This window comes from Neovison vison, chromosome 5 (genome assembly GCF_020171115.1).
Source record: "Neovison vison isolate M4711 chromosome 5, ASM_NN_V1, whole genome shotgun sequence".
Lineage (NCBI taxonomy): Eukaryota > Metazoa > Chordata > Mammalia > Carnivora > Mustelidae > Neogale > Neogale vison.
The window spans coordinates 5,857,831-5,875,588 of NC_058095.1; the positions used below are offsets into that span (position 1 = coordinate 5,857,831).

The 17,758-nt window shown below is 51.5% G+C and overlaps 1 protein-coding gene across 1 annotated transcript; it reads left to right on the forward strand.

The window, feature by feature from the left end:
* The first annotated feature begins 190 nt into the window (after positions 1 to 190).
* SLC25A19 (solute carrier family 25 member 19) lies at positions 191 to 17,177 on the forward strand. The gene is made up of 7 exons (XM_044247451.1): positions 191 to 256; positions 3,073 to 3,242; positions 3,437 to 3,592; positions 3,939 to 4,109; positions 12,763 to 12,946; positions 13,404 to 13,534; positions 15,499 to 17,177. Exons 2-7 carry the CDS (start codon positions 3,111 to 3,113, stop codon positions 15,679 to 15,681), a joined length of 957 nt encoding a protein of 318 aa, XP_044103386.1. The 5' UTR covers positions 191 to 256; positions 3,073 to 3,110; the 3' UTR covers positions 15,682 to 17,177.
* Positions 17,178 to 17,758: the final 581 nt, after the last annotated feature.

The following is a 17,758-nucleotide window of genomic DNA, read 5'->3' on the forward strand; positions in this document are numbered from 1 at the left end:
ACACCTCCCAGAAGGCTCTGCCCCCAAAACGGGGACAGCCTCGTTAGCGATGAACTACATTACCCAGTGATACGTTGCAAGAGGTGGTGCCCATCTGTTACTATACAACTATTGGTCCAACCCCTGTCGGAAGCTGCCCGGTGATTGGTCCGGAAGCCCGCCAGTTACTGCCAGGCTCAATTAGTTTTGCTGTGAGACTGCGTGAGGAGGTAGGAAGAGAAGCGCGCGCGGAGTTGAGCCGCGCCCTTCGTGCCGGGTGAGTGACCTCTACCCTCTCCTTCTTCGCCGTGCTCTCGGGGACAGGGGGGTCGCACCCAGGCGCCGGCACTCACGTGGGGGCAGGGCCTGTACGCGCACGTGTCATGCCTGACCTGAGAAGCATCTTCAGGGACGCAGGGGCCAAAAGCTCGCACACATGCGGGACACCCGTACACGTGGGTGCGTGCTTCGCGGGCGTCTTCTCGGACTTGGGGCGAAAACGCCCCGAGGCACAGCTGGACACGTGTGTCTGGGGACCCCTCGCTGAACAAATGGACACACGGGCACGCGAGCTCACCGCGGCTTCCGCAGTACGAGGAGGGGCATGGCGGAGGCGCTCTCTGTCCCGCCCCCCGCCCCCCTGCCACTCACTCCAGGGACCCCGTCTCTACGTCCCCTATTCTGTATAACACGCATATGCAGTCGCACTTCATATTTATTTTGTCTCCTTGGGTAAATATCAAGGCTTACTGGTACAAGAAGGAAATTTGAGCAAGGGGAAAAAGTAAAGTAACTGCAACTATATTTAACCAGCCCTTTCGCTTGTTTTAGACTTTACCTTTTTTACAAAGCTTACCACATATGGTGTCTTGCATGATCGTCCCAGCAGTCTGGGCTAGGTAGGGCAGACATCATTCTCATTATCCAGAAGAGAGAGAGGAGAACCCAGGTTAAATAAGCGTCCCTGGGTACTGGGAGAGTTTAGCTATAGCCTGGAGGACTCAGGAAAGAGAGTAGCCTAAGCGGGTTGTGGGGCTCGATTTCACGACCCTGAGATCAGGACCTGAGCTGAAATCAAGAGTCATACCTGACCTGACAAGCATCTTCAGGGACGCAGGGGCCAAAAGCTCGCACACATGCGGGACACCCGGACACGTGGGTGCGTGCTTCGCCGGCGTCTTCTCGGACTTGGGGCCACCCAGGCACCCCACCATTAGACTTTAAAAAATATATATTATCTTAGAATGCTTTGCTGCGAGTGCCACGTAGAAATGCCGTGTTAATGTTAAGGATGGGTTGGGGCTCTACTTTCATACACGAAAGCCAATTTGGGGCTGAGGGAGTGGAGCAGACAGAGGCAAAAAAGAATCCTCTCGGCCCTGTGTGGACACTGACTTTCCTGTCACTGTTGGTATTCAAGAAATAGGTTAGCTCTGCAGCCCCTTCTAAACTGATTTTATATTTAGTTTTAATTGTCTTGGGGTGGGGTGGGATGGGGCATAACAGATTCACAGGATATAGAATTGTGTAAGGAAAGGGAGAGATGTGTTTTCTCTCTTCCTTTGCCAACCCTTCCCCCAGAGGTGACCTTACCAACCTGTCCGTGTGTGTGTTGATGCAGAGTTTTTCCCTGTGCTTTCTACTCCTGTACGGAGTGTATATAGGTCTTGCTGGTTTTCTTTTGCAAACATGGGGTTATACTAGACACACTGTTCTGAAATGTTTTTCGCACGTTTCAGTGTATTGTGGTCATCTTTTCAGTGTGTGTATCTCTCTAGTTCGTTCTTCATGGCTGCAGAGGATTGCTTGGATGTGACTTACTGTATTTATCCCATTTTTCTGTTGATAAGCATTTGTGTGTTACTCAGTTTTACAAACAGTGATGTAATTCGTGACATTTTACACACCCATGGGAGTGTTTCTGTAGAACAACGGTTCTCGGGGAGCCTGGGTGGCTCAGTGGGTTGAAGCTTCTGCTTTCTGCTCGGGTGGCGATCTCAGGGTCCTGGGATCGAGCCCTGCACCGGGCTCTCTGCTCAGCGAGCAGCCTGCTTCCCCCTCCTCTCTGCCTGCCTCTCTGTCTGCTTGTGATCTCTCTCTGCCAAATAAATAAATAAATAAAATTAAAAAAAAAAAAAAAAGATGAATTTAGAAGAGCGGTTCTCAACCAGGAGCAAGTGCTGTGAATGCTGGAGAGGACATGAGGATAACCCCTGGACTGGGGGGGGCCGTGCTCCTTAGCTGAGCCGTGGTGCATGGGACGGGCTCATCTGGGGAAGAGTGAGGGGAGATATATGGGGCAGGGCGATGGGGTGAGCTGCTGTGTTTCAGACATGGGAACGGTAGGTGCAGAGGCAAGGTTGGCAGATAGGAACCCAAGCAGTGCTTTCTAGAAACTGGTCAGGAGCAGAGCCCACCCTATTGAAGTGGCTGAAGAGAGGTCCAGGGGGAGGTTGAAGAGGTCAACGGGGATCAAGTGGGCCGAGGAACATCATTTCAAAGCCAAGTATGGCTGCGTTGCTGCAGCTGGCCTGCGGTGTGCAGACAGTGGCGGGGCAGGGTGGGGGAGGGCGGTATGCAGGAGGTCTCAGGAGTTACTGGGTTTCTCTGGATCACGTGGGCTTATTGGAGAATCCCGCACGGTGCTCTTGGGCCTGCATGTCGGACGTCTGCCTCGGTGCTCAGCTGCAGTGGGCTCTGCCCCCTGGCTCAGGCTGGGACTTTCCCTCCGGCCATAAAGCCAGGTGTCTTGGAAAGCAAGCTGATCTCTGGAAGTGAATGATTTCCTACCACCCCTGTCGGTTCATTCAGTCAACAGATAGGAGCCCTCACGGTGCTGGGCTGTGTTCCAGGCAATGGAAATACAGAGATGGGCAAATGAGAGCAAGGCCATGTTTTCATAGGTTCGCATTCTAGTGGGCGAAGGTGGCAAGAAACAGATGTTCAGAATAAATGTCCAGTATATTAATGCTGCGCAGAAGAATAAAGCAGGGCAAGATGCGATGGTCAGGGAGGGCTGCTCCGAGGAGGTGGCTTGTGAGCAGAGACCCTAAGAACTTGCTCTGGTGTTTACTCCGTGTCCCTTGCTTTTAGATTGGAACTGATGGACGTTGTATGGGCCAGAGGCAGGGATGGTTGGCTATGACCCCAAAGCTGATGGCAGGAATATCTCCAGTTTTGAGGTGGCGGTGGCCGGGTCTGTGTCTGGACTTGTCACGCGGGTGATGATCAGCCCCTTGGATGTCATCAAGATCCGTTTCCAGGTATCCTTTCCTCCTTTTTTTTCCCCCATGTAATGGGCTGGAGGACCAGTTCTCTCTTTCTCATCAAAGCAGTTTCCAGAGTTTGGAATTTCGTCAAGGAGAAGAACTTCGCTGCCTTTGTTACATTTTCCAAAATTTCTCCTTCTCATCCCACACTGCCCTGTCATCCTGACCTTTTCGATTCTGATTCCCAGCTCCAGATTGAGCGCCTCTCTCGCAGTGACCCCGGTGCAAAATACCATGGGATCCTACAGGCTGGGAGACAGATTTTGCAGGAGGAAGGCCCCACAGCATTCTGGAAAGGACACGTCCCAGCGCAGCTTCTCTCTATAGGCTATGGAGCTGTCCAAGTAGGTGGCAGGGGAACGTGCCAGGGCCCTGGGGTCGTGTTGCTCAACAGAGGAGCGTTGGGAAGGTGGGGCCTGCAGGGACACTGCCTGGCTGGGGCAGCAGGAGGCGGTCCCCACACTTCTGCTTGTCTTAACGGGGTCACTACATGAAGTTTGAAGTCTGAAATTGAAGACAGCGTCAGACCAAGCTGTACCATACGGGCGTTCCCTTCCATACGTTCCCCCCACCGCAGGGACTTAGCCCAAACTGAGTATCAATTAGGCGTTGCCCCAGGAGACTGTCCTGACAGGCCCCCAGTGGGCTTGGGGGACTGTTTGTCAATGACTTTGTCACGTGCTCTTGTAGTTTCTGTCGTTCGAGCTGCTGACCGAGCTGGTGCACAGAGCCACCACGTACGATGCCCGCGACTTCTCCGTGCACTTTGTGTGTGGCGGCCTGTCTGCCAGCGCCGCCACCCTGGCCGTGCATCCCGTGGACGTGCTGCGCACTCGCTTTGCCGCTCAGGGTGAGCCCAAGGTGAGTGGCTGGGCCGGAGCGGGGGCGCCCGTGCAACAGGCGTTCCAGCACCCGCAGCTCTTTTCCCAGAGGGAACAGAACCCCCAGGCTTGCCGGGGTGTGCAGCCCCTGCGTTGGTCGGTCTGTAAGACCCGCGACTGTGCTGAACACCAGGCCGGGCGCTCGCAGCCTCACGCCGGGGACGGAGCCTACAGGTGGGAAACAGAGCAAGTCAGGAGCAGTAGGCTGGACAGAGAGGCGTCCAGGAGACTGAGACTTGAGATCCTGTTTCTGGATTATTGTGAGAGTGGTTTTGGTTCGCACAAAGCCTGGATAGAGAAAATGGGATGATTGAGTCCAATTCCGGGAAGAACTTACTGAGTGGAAGGGAGGGATTAAATCCTGAAATAGACCTCCCCGCCGTAATCTTTGTTTCCTGGACACACATAAGAATAGCAGCGCAGATGCGTGTGTGTGTGTGTGTGTGTGTGTGTGTGTAAGCACGCACGTGTATGCTTAACCAAGGAAGAGTGATTTTTCCACCTCCCTTCTGCTTCAGGGTATTTGGGTGGGAAATGGCACTGCTTAAGAATTTGATGTGCTTTAGAATGACTGTGGTTTTGGTTCAGTTCTGTTTCCTGGGGTGGAGATCCTGGGCTGGTGGAGCCCTTTTGTTTAGAAGCCGCCCTAATGGCTTTTTTGGGTTAGAAGGGCAATGCGTCTTGGGAACAGTGTGCAAGCAAACGAATGGGGCACAAGAGCTAAGTCCTTCTGAATGGCCCGTTAGCCGGAAATAGAGCTTTCTCCTGGTGGGGAAATGTGATGAGGGGCCCTAGCCACTGAGCAGAGAGCTGGAGGAGAAGCGTGTTTGTAGTTGGAGAAGACAGACACCCGCCAGCAAAGTGGTGGCTGCTGGGATGAAAAAAATAAGTGGTGGTGCTCCGCTGGCTTCTCGGCTCTGGGATGCCGGCGTCCTCTTCCGTGACTTCCCAGCCTGTAGTTAAGAAAATAAATCTATGGGGGCGCCTGGGTGGCTCAGTGGGTTAAAGCCTCTGCCTTCGGCTCGGGTCATGATCTCAGGGTCCTGGAATCAAGCCCTGCATCGGGCTCTCTGCTCAGCGGGGAGCCTGCTTCCCTTCCTCTCTCTCTGCCTGCCTTTCTGCCTACTTGTGATCTCTGTCTGTCAAATAAATAAATAAAATCCTTTAAAAAAAAAAAAAGAAAGAAAGAAAAAAAAAATCTATGAGAAGGTATACCTGAAACTAATAGAACATTGTATGTCAATTATACTTCAGTAATACATTTTGAAAAGAGGTCTGTGGAGTGCCTGGGTGGCTCAGTGGGTTAGAGCCTCTGCCTTTGGCTCAGGTCATGATCCCGGGGTCCTGGGATCGAGCCCTATGTCGGGCTCTCTGCTCAGCAGGGAGCCTGCTTCCTCCTCTTCTCTACCTGCTTTTCTGCCTACTTGTGATCTCTGTCTGTCAAATGAAAAGAGGTCTGTAAGAAGGAAAAGGTTTGAGAAAAGAGAATAAACTCATTAGCCCTCTGGCTAAGGTGATTGAGATAGGAATTCTTGATTCTGGAAAGATCCGCAAGTTGTGTGCAAAAGTGAGTGGAAGAGATCTGTTTAAAAGCTGTAGAACCTCCAAGTTCCGTAGAACAGTAGCAGCCGTGGTGTCAGTCCTCACCTTTAAAATGTGTCTTAGCGGTACCTGGGTGACTCAGCTAGTTAAGCTTCTGCCTTTGGCTGAGGTCATGATCCCAGGGTCCTGGGATGGAGCCCTGCGTCATGCTCCCTGCTCAGCGGGGAGCCTGCTTCTCCCTCTCCTCTCCACTCATGCTCACTCTCTCCCTCTCTCTCACTATCTCTGTTGCAATCTCTGTCTCTCAAATAAATAAGTAAAATCTTTAAAATGTTTCTTAATCAGGAGTGCCTGGTGGCTCAGTTGGTTGAGCATCCATCCAACTCTTGCTTTAGGCTCAGGTCATGATCTCAAGGTTGTGACAATGAGCCCTGCATCAGGGTTGCTCGCTCAGCATGGAGGCTGCTTGAGATCCTCTCCCTTTCCCTCTGCCCCTTCCCCTGCTTGTGTGCATGCTCTCTCTAAATAGCTAAATAGGGCGCCTGGGTGGCTCAGTGGGTTAAGCCGCTGCCTTCGGCTCAGGTCATGATCCCAGGGTCCTGGGATCGAGTCCCACATCGAGCTCCTTGCTCGGCAGGGAGCCTGCTTCTCCCTCTGCCTCTGCCTGCCTCTTTGTCTGCCTGTGCTCGCTCGCTCTCCCTCTCTCTCTGGCAAATAAATAAATAAAATCTTTAAAAAAAATAAAAATTAAAATTAAAAAGACAGGTGGTTCTGCATGAATTATAACAAACACTACCAGCCACCCCCTGATTCCAGTCCCCAGAGGCAACCAGTTTTATTTTTATTTCATTTTTATATTATGTTTTTTGTTTTTATTTTTTAAAGATTTTATTTATTTATTTGATAGAGATCACAAGTAGGCAGAGAGACAGGCAGGGGTGAGGGGAAGCGGGCTCCCCGCTGAGTAGAGAGCCCGATGCGGGACTCATTCCCAGGACCCTGAGATCATGACCTGAGCCGAAGGCAGCGGCTTAACCCACTGACCACCGAGGTGCCCCCTGCAACCACATTTCATACTTGTGGTTCTTTTCTCATCATTTAACTTCCTAATTCTTAGTAATACTCTTTTTCTACTAGTGTTCTCTCTTTGTATTTCTTCCTAGTTTTTTAAATTATAGGCATTAGCTTTTGATGGCTACTGTGGGAGATAAGAGTTTATCTCTTGTACCACCACCCTCATGTGCTTGCACCTCCTTTAATTTCAGTAGAACTGATTTATAGATTTTGGCTAAATTAGTACCGAGTGTCTGTGCTGTTATGATTTTATAAATATTTACTGCTGAGCCTTGAAATACATTATGATTACATTTTCTTGTATACCTTTGTCTTGCCTGAAGTTAGTGGTTGCCTTGTATTTATTTATTTATTTATCTATCTATTTATTTTTAAATAAAATATTTATTTATAAAATATTAAAATATTTATATTTAATATTAATATATGTATATATATATATAATATTTTAAATATTCCAGGACGCTGAGATCATGACCTGAGCCGAAGGCAGGGGCTTAACCCACTGAGCCACCCAGGCGCCCTCAAACAATCTTGATAGGGTCAGCCTATAGTCATCCGTCCCACATCATCAGGGAGCCTCTCCTAGAGCCCCCAACTCTGGCAGCCTTCACTCTCTGGCTTCAGTATGGACTCTTTGCTTCAGCACTATTAGCAGCGTTTTGTTAGGACATTGGGTCCCATGTCTTCTCTTTCTTGATTAATCCCCCATTTTGGTGGAGATATATATACAGCTTCTTTAGAGAAGCCTTGGTAGAAAATGCCTTTATTTGACTCATGATTTGGGCATAGGATTCTAGGTAGCCCTCAGTGTTGCTGTAGAGAAGTCCAGAACCACTCTGATTAATGATCCTTTATATGAAACTATCACCCTTCCTGCCTTGGGAACTTTCAGGATCCCCTCTTGACTTTTGGCATTCTAGAGATTTACCAATGGTGTGCACCGGTCCTTGTCTCTTTCATTCATTGTGATAGATACTTCTGGACCCTTTAGTCTGGATACTGGTGTTACTCCTGCCCATAAAATGGTCATGAATGGTTGTTCACAATTGCTACTTTCTGTTGTTGTTTTTCCCTTTTCTTTCTTTTTTTTTTTAAAGATTTTATTTTATTTATTTGAGAGAGAGAGACAGTGAGAGAGAGCATGAGCGAGGAGAAGGTCAGAGAGCGAAGCAGACTCCCCATGGAGCTGGGAGCCTGATGTGGGACTCGATCCCGGGACTCCAGGATCACGCCCTGAGCCGGAGGCAGTCGTCCAACCAACTGCGCTACCCAGGCGTCCCTTTCCCTTTTCTTTCTTCAGTGATTGATGTCAGTTGGGTATTGGACATCCTGGGTCTATTCTCTGGTTGACTTATCTTTTCCCTACTATTGTTTAACTCTCTGTTTTTCTGTCCTACTTTCTGGGAGGTTTCCTTGCCTCCATTGTTTGGGGCCTCTACTGAATTTAGAAAATGTTTGCTGATGCATGTTAGTTCCCAAGAGCTCTTTGGTTTGATTTAGTCCAGTTTATTGAAGCATACCTTACATACAGTAAAATTCACTCTTTTTAGTATAGAGCTGACTTTTTTTTTTAAGATTTTATTTATTTGAGAGAGAAAGAGAGCACAAGTAGGGGTGGGGGAAGGGGTAGAGGGACAAGCTGGCCCTTCTGAGGGTGGAGCCCAACGTGGGGCTCCATCCCAGGGCCTCGAGATCATGACCCAAGCCCAAGTCAGACACTTAACCAACTGAGCCCCCCAGGCACCCCTTTGTGACTTTTGATGAGTGCATACAGTCACATAACCACTATTAGAATTAAGATATAGGGGCGCCTGGGTGGTTCAGTGGGTTAAAGCCTCTGCCTTCAGCTCAGGTCATGATCCCAGGGTCCTGGGATCGAGCCCCACATCAGGCTCTCTGCTCAGCCTCTCTGCCTACTTGTGATCTCTGTCAGATAAATAAATAAATTTTTTAAAAAAAGAATCAAGATATAAAACAAAAGTTCCGTCACCCCCAAAATGTCTTCCTGCCCCCCTTTTTAGTCAGTCCCTCTCCATTGCCTACCTCTGTAAACCACTGGTCTGTCTTCTGTCTAAAGTTTCACCTTTTTCAGAATGTCACACAGGGAATTACGTCTCACGTAGTTGTTCCAGTAGGCACCCTTGCCCTTCACTTGGCATCTGGCCTTGAGATTCATGTGTGCCACATGTGTGAGTGGTCCGCTCCTTTTCCTTGCTGCATAGTATTCTGTCACATGGCCCTACCATGGTTTGTTAGTGGGAAGATGTCAGGCATATTCTCCAGTTTTTTGGTGATTATGAGTAAAACCACCATGAACATTCACATACAGATTATTGTGTAAGGGCGCCCAGGTGGCTTCATCCTTAGACATCTACCTTTGGCTCAGGTCATGATCCCAGGAGCCTCACATCAGGCTCCCTGCTCAGCGGGAAGCCTGCTTCTCCTTCTCCCACTCCCCCTGCTTGTGTTCCCTCTCTCGCTGTCTCTCTCTCTCTGTCAGATAAATACATGAAATCTTACACACACACACACACACACACACACACACACACACACACACGGCACCTGGCTCAGAGGGTTAAACATCTGTCTTGAGCTCAGGTCATGATCTCCAAGTCCTGGGATCAAGCCTCATGGCGGGCTCCCAGCTCAGTGGGGAGTCTGCTTGTCCCTCTGTCTCTGCCTCTCCCCATGCTTGTGCTCTCTCTGTCTCTCTCCCTTTCAAAAATATTTTATGAACATTTTTTTTCTCTTGGGTGAAAACCTGGGTGTGGGGTTGCTGAGTTGTATGGTGAAATGTTTAATTTTATGAGGAAAAGCCAGCCTGCTTCCTACATGGATGTGCCATTTCGCATTCCCACCAACAGTTCTGGCTGCTCCCAATCCTCACCAGTGCTGACTGTTACCTGGTTTTTATTTTTATTTTATTCTTTTTTTATTTTTTAAAGATTTGTATTTATTTGACAGAGATCACAAGTAGGCAGAGAGGCAGGCAGAGAGAATGAGAGGGAAGCAGGCTCCCTGCCGAGCAGAGAGCCCGATGCAGGACTCGATCCCAGGACCCTGAGATCATGACCTGAGCCGAAGGCAGCAGCTTAAACCACTGAGCCACCCAGGCGCCCTTTTATTTTATTCTTTTTAAAATTTTTAAAATTTTATTTTTTAAAATTTAAATTCATTTAATTAACATGTAATGTATTATTTGTCTTGGGGTAGGTCTGTGTTTCATCAGTTTTATATAATACCCAGGCTCATTACAACATGCCCTCCCCAATGTCCTGTCACCCAGTTACCCCATCCCTCTACCCCCCTTCCCTCCAGCAACCCTCAGTTTGTTTCCTAGGATTGAGTCTCTTATGGTTTGTCTCCCTCTCTGGTTTCATCTTGTTTCATTTTTTTCCCTCTCTTCCCCTATGATCCTCTGCCTTGTTTCTTAATTTCCACCTATCAGTGAGATCATAGGATAATTGTCTTTCTCTGATGGACTTATTTCACTTAGCATGATACCTCTAGTTCCATCCAGAATTTTATTCTTTTTTAAAGATTTACTTATTTACTTGAGGCAGACAACCAGTATGCCTGTGAGCAGGGCAAGGGGCAGAGGGAAGGAGTCTCGAGCAGGCTCTCCGCTAGCAAGAAGCCTGACTCGGGCCTCACTCTCACGACCCTAAAGGCATGACCTGAGCCAAAACCAACAGTTGGGCGCTTAACCGACTCAGCCAGCCAGGAGCTCCTATTTTTATTCTTTTAAATCTTAGCCACTCTGCTAGATGTGAATAGTGGTATCTCATTGTGGCTTTACCACAGAGATGTTGAATGTCTTTTTATGTGTTTATTTGCCCTCTGAGCACCTTCTTGGCCAAAGCAATCTGTTCAAATTGTTTTCCCATTTTGGTGGTTTGTTGTTTTTGTTTTACATATTTTTTTCTGTGTCCCTGGCTGTGGCTGCCTTCACATCCTCATAGCCTGTTTTTTGAAGAGCAGATGTTTTTAATTTTTTACAAGATTTTATTTATTTATTTGTCGGGGAGTGGCAGGCAGGGCGGGAGAAGCAGACTCTGCACTGAGCAGGGAGCCCGATGCAGGGCTCGGTCCCAGGACCCTGGGATCATGACCTGAGCTGAAGGCAGACATTTAACTGACTGAACCAGCCAAGAGCCCCAGTAAAGTCTTAACTTATCAATTTGTCCTTTTATGCATTTTGCTTTCGGGTTTTTTATCTAAGAAATCTCTGTGCCTGTGTGGCTCAGTGGGTTAAGTGTCCAACTCTTGGTGTCACGTCAGGTCATGATCTCGAAGTCATGGGATTGAACCCCACATGGGCTCTGTGCTCCGCATGGATCAGCTTCAGTTTCTCTCTCCCTCTCCCTCCCACTCTTTCTCACTCTCTCTGTCTTTCAAATAAATAAATAAAATCTTAAAAAGAAAAAAAAAAGAAATCTGCCTAACTCAAACTCACAAAGATTTTTTTCCCTCAGGAGTTTCTCTTGTTCTCTGAATCTTACCTCTTTTTAATTTTTAATTTTATTTATTTTTTTATTTCTTTATTTTTAAAGATTTTATGTATTTATTTGAGAGAGCTAGTGAGGGAGAACATGAGAGGGGAGAAGGTCAGAGAGAGAAACAGACTCCTCATGGAGCTGGAAGCCCGATGCGGGACTCGATCCGGGAACTCCGGGACCATGACCTGAGCTAAAGGCAGTCAGTCGCCCAACCAACTGAGCCACCCAGATGCCTTCTTACCTCATTTTTAAATAGACCCTTTCCTTTTATCACGGAGGTGATGCCTTCTTTGTGGCCTGAGAATGTTAATTCCAATTTTGTGGTTGGCCTCTGTTTCCTTTAGTTTCCTTCTTCTGTCTACACGGTCTCTTCCTTCCACACGATCTCTGTGCCCTTCTCTCCCCCACCTTTGAACATTTTGGTCTCTGGGGATTTTTTGGGTTTTGGTCTTTTGTAACAACCTTGGAGCTCAGACTGTTGACCCTGAGATCAGGAGTGGTGTGCTCTACAGCTGAGCCAGGCAGGCGCCCTGGTCTCCTTTTTCATGAAGCCTTTCCTCAGATGTCTGGTGACCCTTGGCTGCCAGCCTGGTATTAAAGGGGGCACAGAGAAGCAGAGTGGGGCTGGGGGTACAGGGCGGGCTCGTTGCCCCGTGGCCTTCCTCTGAGTCCGGGCCCTTTCTTGGAGGTCTCCAGGGTGAAATCCTTCAGTGTGGCTGCCAGCGTCTGGGAGCCAGGAGGTGAGGAGGCAGCCAGGGTCCTCCCTTCTCGGTGCAGAGAACCTCCCTCATCACCACACCCAGAGCCCCTCTGGTCCCCTGCAAACAAAGTGCGGGATGGAAGGTGCTGAGAAAAATCAGTGCCCTGTGGTGTCCCGCATGGGGATTGCCTGTTGACAGGTTACAAAAGGTTAAATACACGTACACGGCAGAAAATCCCAGTAGTGTAAAATGGTGAGAGTTGATCTCCCTCTTCCCTGCCCCGCCTCTCCCTCTGTGGAGGTCACGATGGCCCTTCCTCACTTCTCACGTATCCCTGCGGGTGATCCCTGCCTCCTTTTTTCTTCCACGAGCACTAAGCCCGCCCTTCAGCCTCTCGCTGTGCCTATTCAGCTATACGTTTGGGGGATTATGCCCGATCTGTTGTGTAGACGGCGTGATCCTGTTTCAGTGGCTGCTCTGTGTCCTTCGGAACGGGTATGTCGGCATGCATGTGACCCGTCACCCAGGGGCAGACCCTGTGTCCCTGCTGTTCTGCGGGATGCGGTGGCAGCGGTGCTCGGACTTGCGCTGTCGCGCACTTGTGCGAACATACTGGCCTTGTAAATAGCTAGAAGGGGGGTTGCTGGAAGCCCTTACCTTGGGACTTTTGTTCATCATTTTCTCTGTGCCCCCAGAAAAGTCCTGCTCCCGGCGGCTGGGATGTTAGCCGAGGGGAGGCGCGCGTGACGGGCTGTGTTCTAGGGCCGGATCGCCCGCGTGCCCTCACTCGAGCTGCCTGTGTGCTGTCCAGGTGTATAAGACCCTGCGAGACGCCGTGGTGACCATGTACCGGACCGAGGGCCCCTTGGTTTTCTACAAAGGCTTGAACCCCACGTTGATTGCCATCTTCCCCTACGCCGGCTTCCAGTTCTCCTTCTACAGCGCCTTGAAGCACCTGCACCAGTGGGTCTTGCCCGCCGAGGGCAAGAAGAGCGGTGAGACAGCCCTCATGTGAGGGAAACCAGGTCTCCGCTGTCCCCCTCCCCCGAGCCAGAGCACCTCCTTCTGATCCCTGGAGGGGCTAAGGCTCTCCTGTCAGAGGCTAGGACGTCCCCATCCTCCGAACCCTGCTCTGTCGCGCTGTTGACCAAACCAACCGAGCCAGCCGCTGGCGGACCCTTTCAGCTCGTGCCACCCCAGCAGTGGTACCGAGGACATTTATTTCTTCCCAAGCCTTGAACCGAGTCTTAACTGCCCAGCCTGTAGACTCCCGCTTCTGTTCCCACCTTAACTGCCATCCGGGCCCAGAGTGGCTGGGTGTGGTTCTCCTTGCAGATTCAGGAGGCCGGGGGCTCTTAGTTTTGTGGTGGAGGCTTAGAGCTCTTGACCTTGAACGTGTCTTTCCCCGATTGCACTTCCCTCATGTTTCCCCCCCACCCCACTTTGGTTCAGAGAACCTCAAAAACCTGCTGTGTGGCAGCGGAGCTGGCGTCATCAGCAAGACCCTCACGTACCCCCTGGACCTCTTCAAGAAACGGCTGCAGGTCGGAGGCTTTGAGCAGGCGCGAGCCACCTTCGGCCAGGTGAGCTGTCCCCCTGCAGGGGGCTTTGAGCCTTGCTGCTCACCTGCCCACTGCTCAGCGTTAGCCCCCACAGCCTGTCCCTGGGGATCCCCAAACACACGGGAGAATCCACGCACTGCCCTGTGCATGTGGGACGCCGTGGGGTGATCCAGGAGAAGGAGGGGTCGGGGTTCGCTCTTAAAAATGTTCAGTTCAGGGCGCCTGGGGGCTCCGTAGGTTAAGTGTCTGACTCGAGCTCAGCTCTGGTCTTGATCTTGGGGTCGTGAGTTCAGCCGTGTGTTGAACACCCAGCGGGGAGCCCGCTTCAAGTGAAAAAGAGAAAAAATAAGGTGTTCAGTTCAGTTTGGGACAAAGAATATACTCACATGAGAAAGGTCCCTGGGGCGCCTGGTTGACACAGTTGTTTGAGCGTCTGGCTCCTGGTTTCGGCTCAGGCTGTGATACCGGGGTCGTGAGTCAAACCCCACATTGGGCTGTGTGCTTGGAGAAGTCTGCCTGTCCCTCTCCCTCTGCTCCTCCCCTGCCCTTGAGCTCAAGCACGTTCTCTCTCTCTCTCTCTCAAATGAATAAAACCTTAAGACGAGATGGGTCCCCAGAGTACTAAAGAACACTAGGAGACTCCCACTGGTGTGTGGGGTTGTTTCGTGTATGCTGTAGGGGTTCCTGGAGAGGGGCGAATGGAACCTGATCCACTAAATTCTATTTTAAAGGCACTAGAAGGCTTTGTCATTCGCAGAAGCCCCCATCGTGGGTGATGTTGTACTGTTTATAGTCATTCCTTAGTCTCAACCGGATTTTCACGGCCGCTTTGGGGCGCCATGCAGTGGTGGGCTGGGGTTGGGGCAAGGGGGTGAAACAGGCATGTTCCCTCCCACGCAGGAGGGAACACGCCTGACAGGTCAGAAAAGAGTGCACTGGAATGAGAGCTGGGACGGAGGGAGCACTCCTTCCTTGGGGGAGGGGAAAGTATTGAGTTAGTTGTAATACATCTGTGTCGGAAATTCAGAGAAGTCCCGAGATAGATAAAACCGATAAAAAAGATAAAACTGATAATGGAGCTCCCAGTACCACCCACCCAGAGATAATGACAGGGAAGCTTTGGCTGTCGTATTGTTTCTTTGCATAAACACACACGTATGTTTTAACACCAGGTGCAATACAAGGTTTTATAATCTCCTTTTTCCACTTAGGAACTTATCTGGAAGGAATGGTTTAGGTTGGCACAGAGACAGTCGGTGGGAGCCCAGGACCGAGGAGAGAGCCGTGCTCCTAACAGACTTTGTAGCCTGTTTGGTGGGAGGACCGCTGGGGGATGACGGAAGATCAGGGAGGGAAGTTGAGGCCAAATGGAGCAACCCCTTGAACACCTGGCTGTGGAGCTTGGATTTGATTCTTTTTTCTTCCCTCTCTTCTTTTTTTTTTTTAAGTAAGCTCTATGCCCAGTGTGGGACTTGAACTCATGACCCAAGATCAAGAGTCCCACATTCTACCAACTGAGCCAGCCAGGTGCCCCTTGATTCTTTACAACGTCATTGTCATCACGACGGGGAGTTAGTGGAGATGTGGCGAGAGAGGAGCTTGAGGGGAGTTGAGTCCTGGAGACGTGCGTCTGGCCGCGGTGTGTGGCCAGCTGAGAAGGCCAGACCGGAAGCCAGAGCTCACGAGGGCCAGGTTCAGATCCACTGCCCAAGGGGGCCTGGTGGGATGGGGGGAAGGGTCCTTAAGAGGCCCAGTCAGTAGGAGCTCTGTCCAGTGCTGATTTCCAGGCGCTGCCTCTGTTAAGTCCGAATTACCGGTCTGCTTGGAAGAGAAAGCAAAGGTTAACTGCTCTGTCCTTTTAGCCTTCATTGCTTTGTCCAGCAAGTGTTGACTAGGAGCCGGGAGGTGCCAGGTGCTGGACTGACAGAAGGACAGAGTCACCATCCGCGTGTTAATCACTTCCTCTGTCCTCCACTTCTGGCCAGGTTCGAAGCTATAGGGGCCTCCTGGATTGTGCCCAGCAGGTGCTACGAGAGGAAGGCCCCACGGGCCTTTTCAAGGGCCTGTCCCCCAGCCTGCTGAAGGCTGCTCTCTCCACCGGCTTCGTGTTCTTCTGGTACGAGCTCTTCTGTAACCTCTTCCACCACATGAAGAAGGGGGACAGCTAGCCCCGAGGGGAGGAAGGGCGGCCCCCGAAGGAAGGCGGACGCCTCTACCATCTCTTGTTGCACCGAGAGCTGCTACCCATGCCTGCCTGCCAGCCAGTTCGGGGGACACTCGAAGGGCAAGCGCTTTCTCGGGGAGAAGGCAGGACTTGGCCTGTGGGGATGCAGCCAAGCGGTCAGAAGGTGGTTTTCCTTTGTGGTCCAGCCTGCAGGAAAGGCAGCAGTGGCCACCCTGCACTTCCAGCACCTTCTGCCCAGAGACCTCTCCACGCTCTGGGGGTGGGAGGCCATGGCTAGAGCCTGAGCGCTGGGATTGGGCCCTTTGCGGGGGCCTGGTCCTCTCGCGTGCGCTCCTGCTCCCACCAGCTGACGTAATACACATTGAAGCTGAAAGCATATTCCTTATTTCACCCCATCTTCCTTCCCACATCACATCCCTCCTCACAAAGTATGAGGGAAGGAACCCTGGCCTTCCTCGGAATCTATTTTTCTCAGTATTTGCATCCCTCATACAGCTTTGTTTCTGGTCCTGGGGGGGAGAATTAGTCACTTTATAGCCACACCCCCAGGCCCCCGTCCTTCTGTGACATCCCGCTCCGCCTGTTCTCTCCCCTGGGTGGGACAGAGCGTGGCTGAGGGTCTCTGGGGAAGACCGATCTCAGCGGCCCACAAGCAGTGGGGGGCTGTGCTGATAGGGAGGAGCTGTGGGTGAAGGCCGTGGCCTTTTCCTGCAGCCTACCTGGGGTCACTCTACTTCCGTGGGGTCAGGGCGGGAGCCTTACAGCTGGGCCAGCTGGCAGCAGCTACCTGCTCAGTGTCTCCCTCCCTGGGCTCACTGTGGTGCTGTGTGTGTCCTCTGTCATCCAGAAGGGCCACAGCTCTGGAGCAGCCTCATGAAGGGGGTGGTAGAAGGAAAGGGCTGAGCAGCCAGCCTGCTGAGGGCAGCGGTGTCCGGGGGTGGGGCTTGTCGCACAGCTACTGATGCAGGCGCAGCGGAGAAACTGCAGTTAGGGGGTGAGCCCAGGTAATCTGCAGAACACAACCACCATCCTTTCCACCCAGTTCTGCACCCCCCACCCCGGGGAGCCTGGCCTGCGGGGTTCCCTCTGCAGCGGGACTCAGGACGGAGAAGCACCAGGCACTGTAGGACTTCACCCTGCCCTCAGTCTGGGCTCCAGCTCCAGCCTCTGTGCAGACTTAGGAGGAAAGCAGGGGCGGAAGCAGACCTGTATGGGTGTCATGGCCCTTAGACACCTTCTGTCATCAGAACTGACTCTGGCCTGGAGCTTTGTGACACATCTGAGACCCTGAATCCCAAAGCTTCCCTGCTTCTGGCTGCTGCTGATGGGAGTCCCAGGCTGGGGGTAGGGGGAGCTCCAACACCCACAGGGTCTGGGGCCCTGGAGACCTGGGCTTGGGGCTGGAGGAAAGCAGCTGCCTGAATGTATTTTTAAAAGAAATTCCACTTCAGTGGAATAAAGTAAACTTTATTCTCTTCATCTCTCCTACTCATTAATTGGCTGCAGCTGCCCTTTCTCATCCATTTCCTGGTGACCCCTTCGGCTAGCCCTTTTAACAGGAGGAGAGAGCTCTGGCAACAGAAACCACCATGGACGCTTGTCTGTGCGACGCGAAGAGGCGCCCTTCCAGCTCCTTCTGGCTGCCCTTCTGCCCCGCTGGGCCGGCGTCAGGGATGGCCCTCAGCTGCCGGGCCCGTGCCTCTTCCCCAGCCACAGCCACCACCGAGTCAGGGCCTTGTTCGACTTGTCACTCGCAGCACCTGGCGGAGGCGGCAAGCTAACGGGGGTCATGGGGAGGGTGTCCTTATTCTAGAGCTTGCTCGTTAATTTTCAACTATTTTACCGGTACCCTTTGTATTTGGAGTAGGAGAGGGGGTGTGGGGGGGAGTTGATCCAGCCCTTACAGCCCCCCTGCCTTGTCTCGCGTGGCGGGTAGAAGTGGAGGGCAGGTGGCCGCCGCCTATGAGTTCCTGTCCCTCCAGCCATCCTTCCCCGCCGCAAGCCCCCCCGACTGCCGCGCGGCCCCGCCTAGTTTCCTTTTTGCATCCCGTTTTAACCGG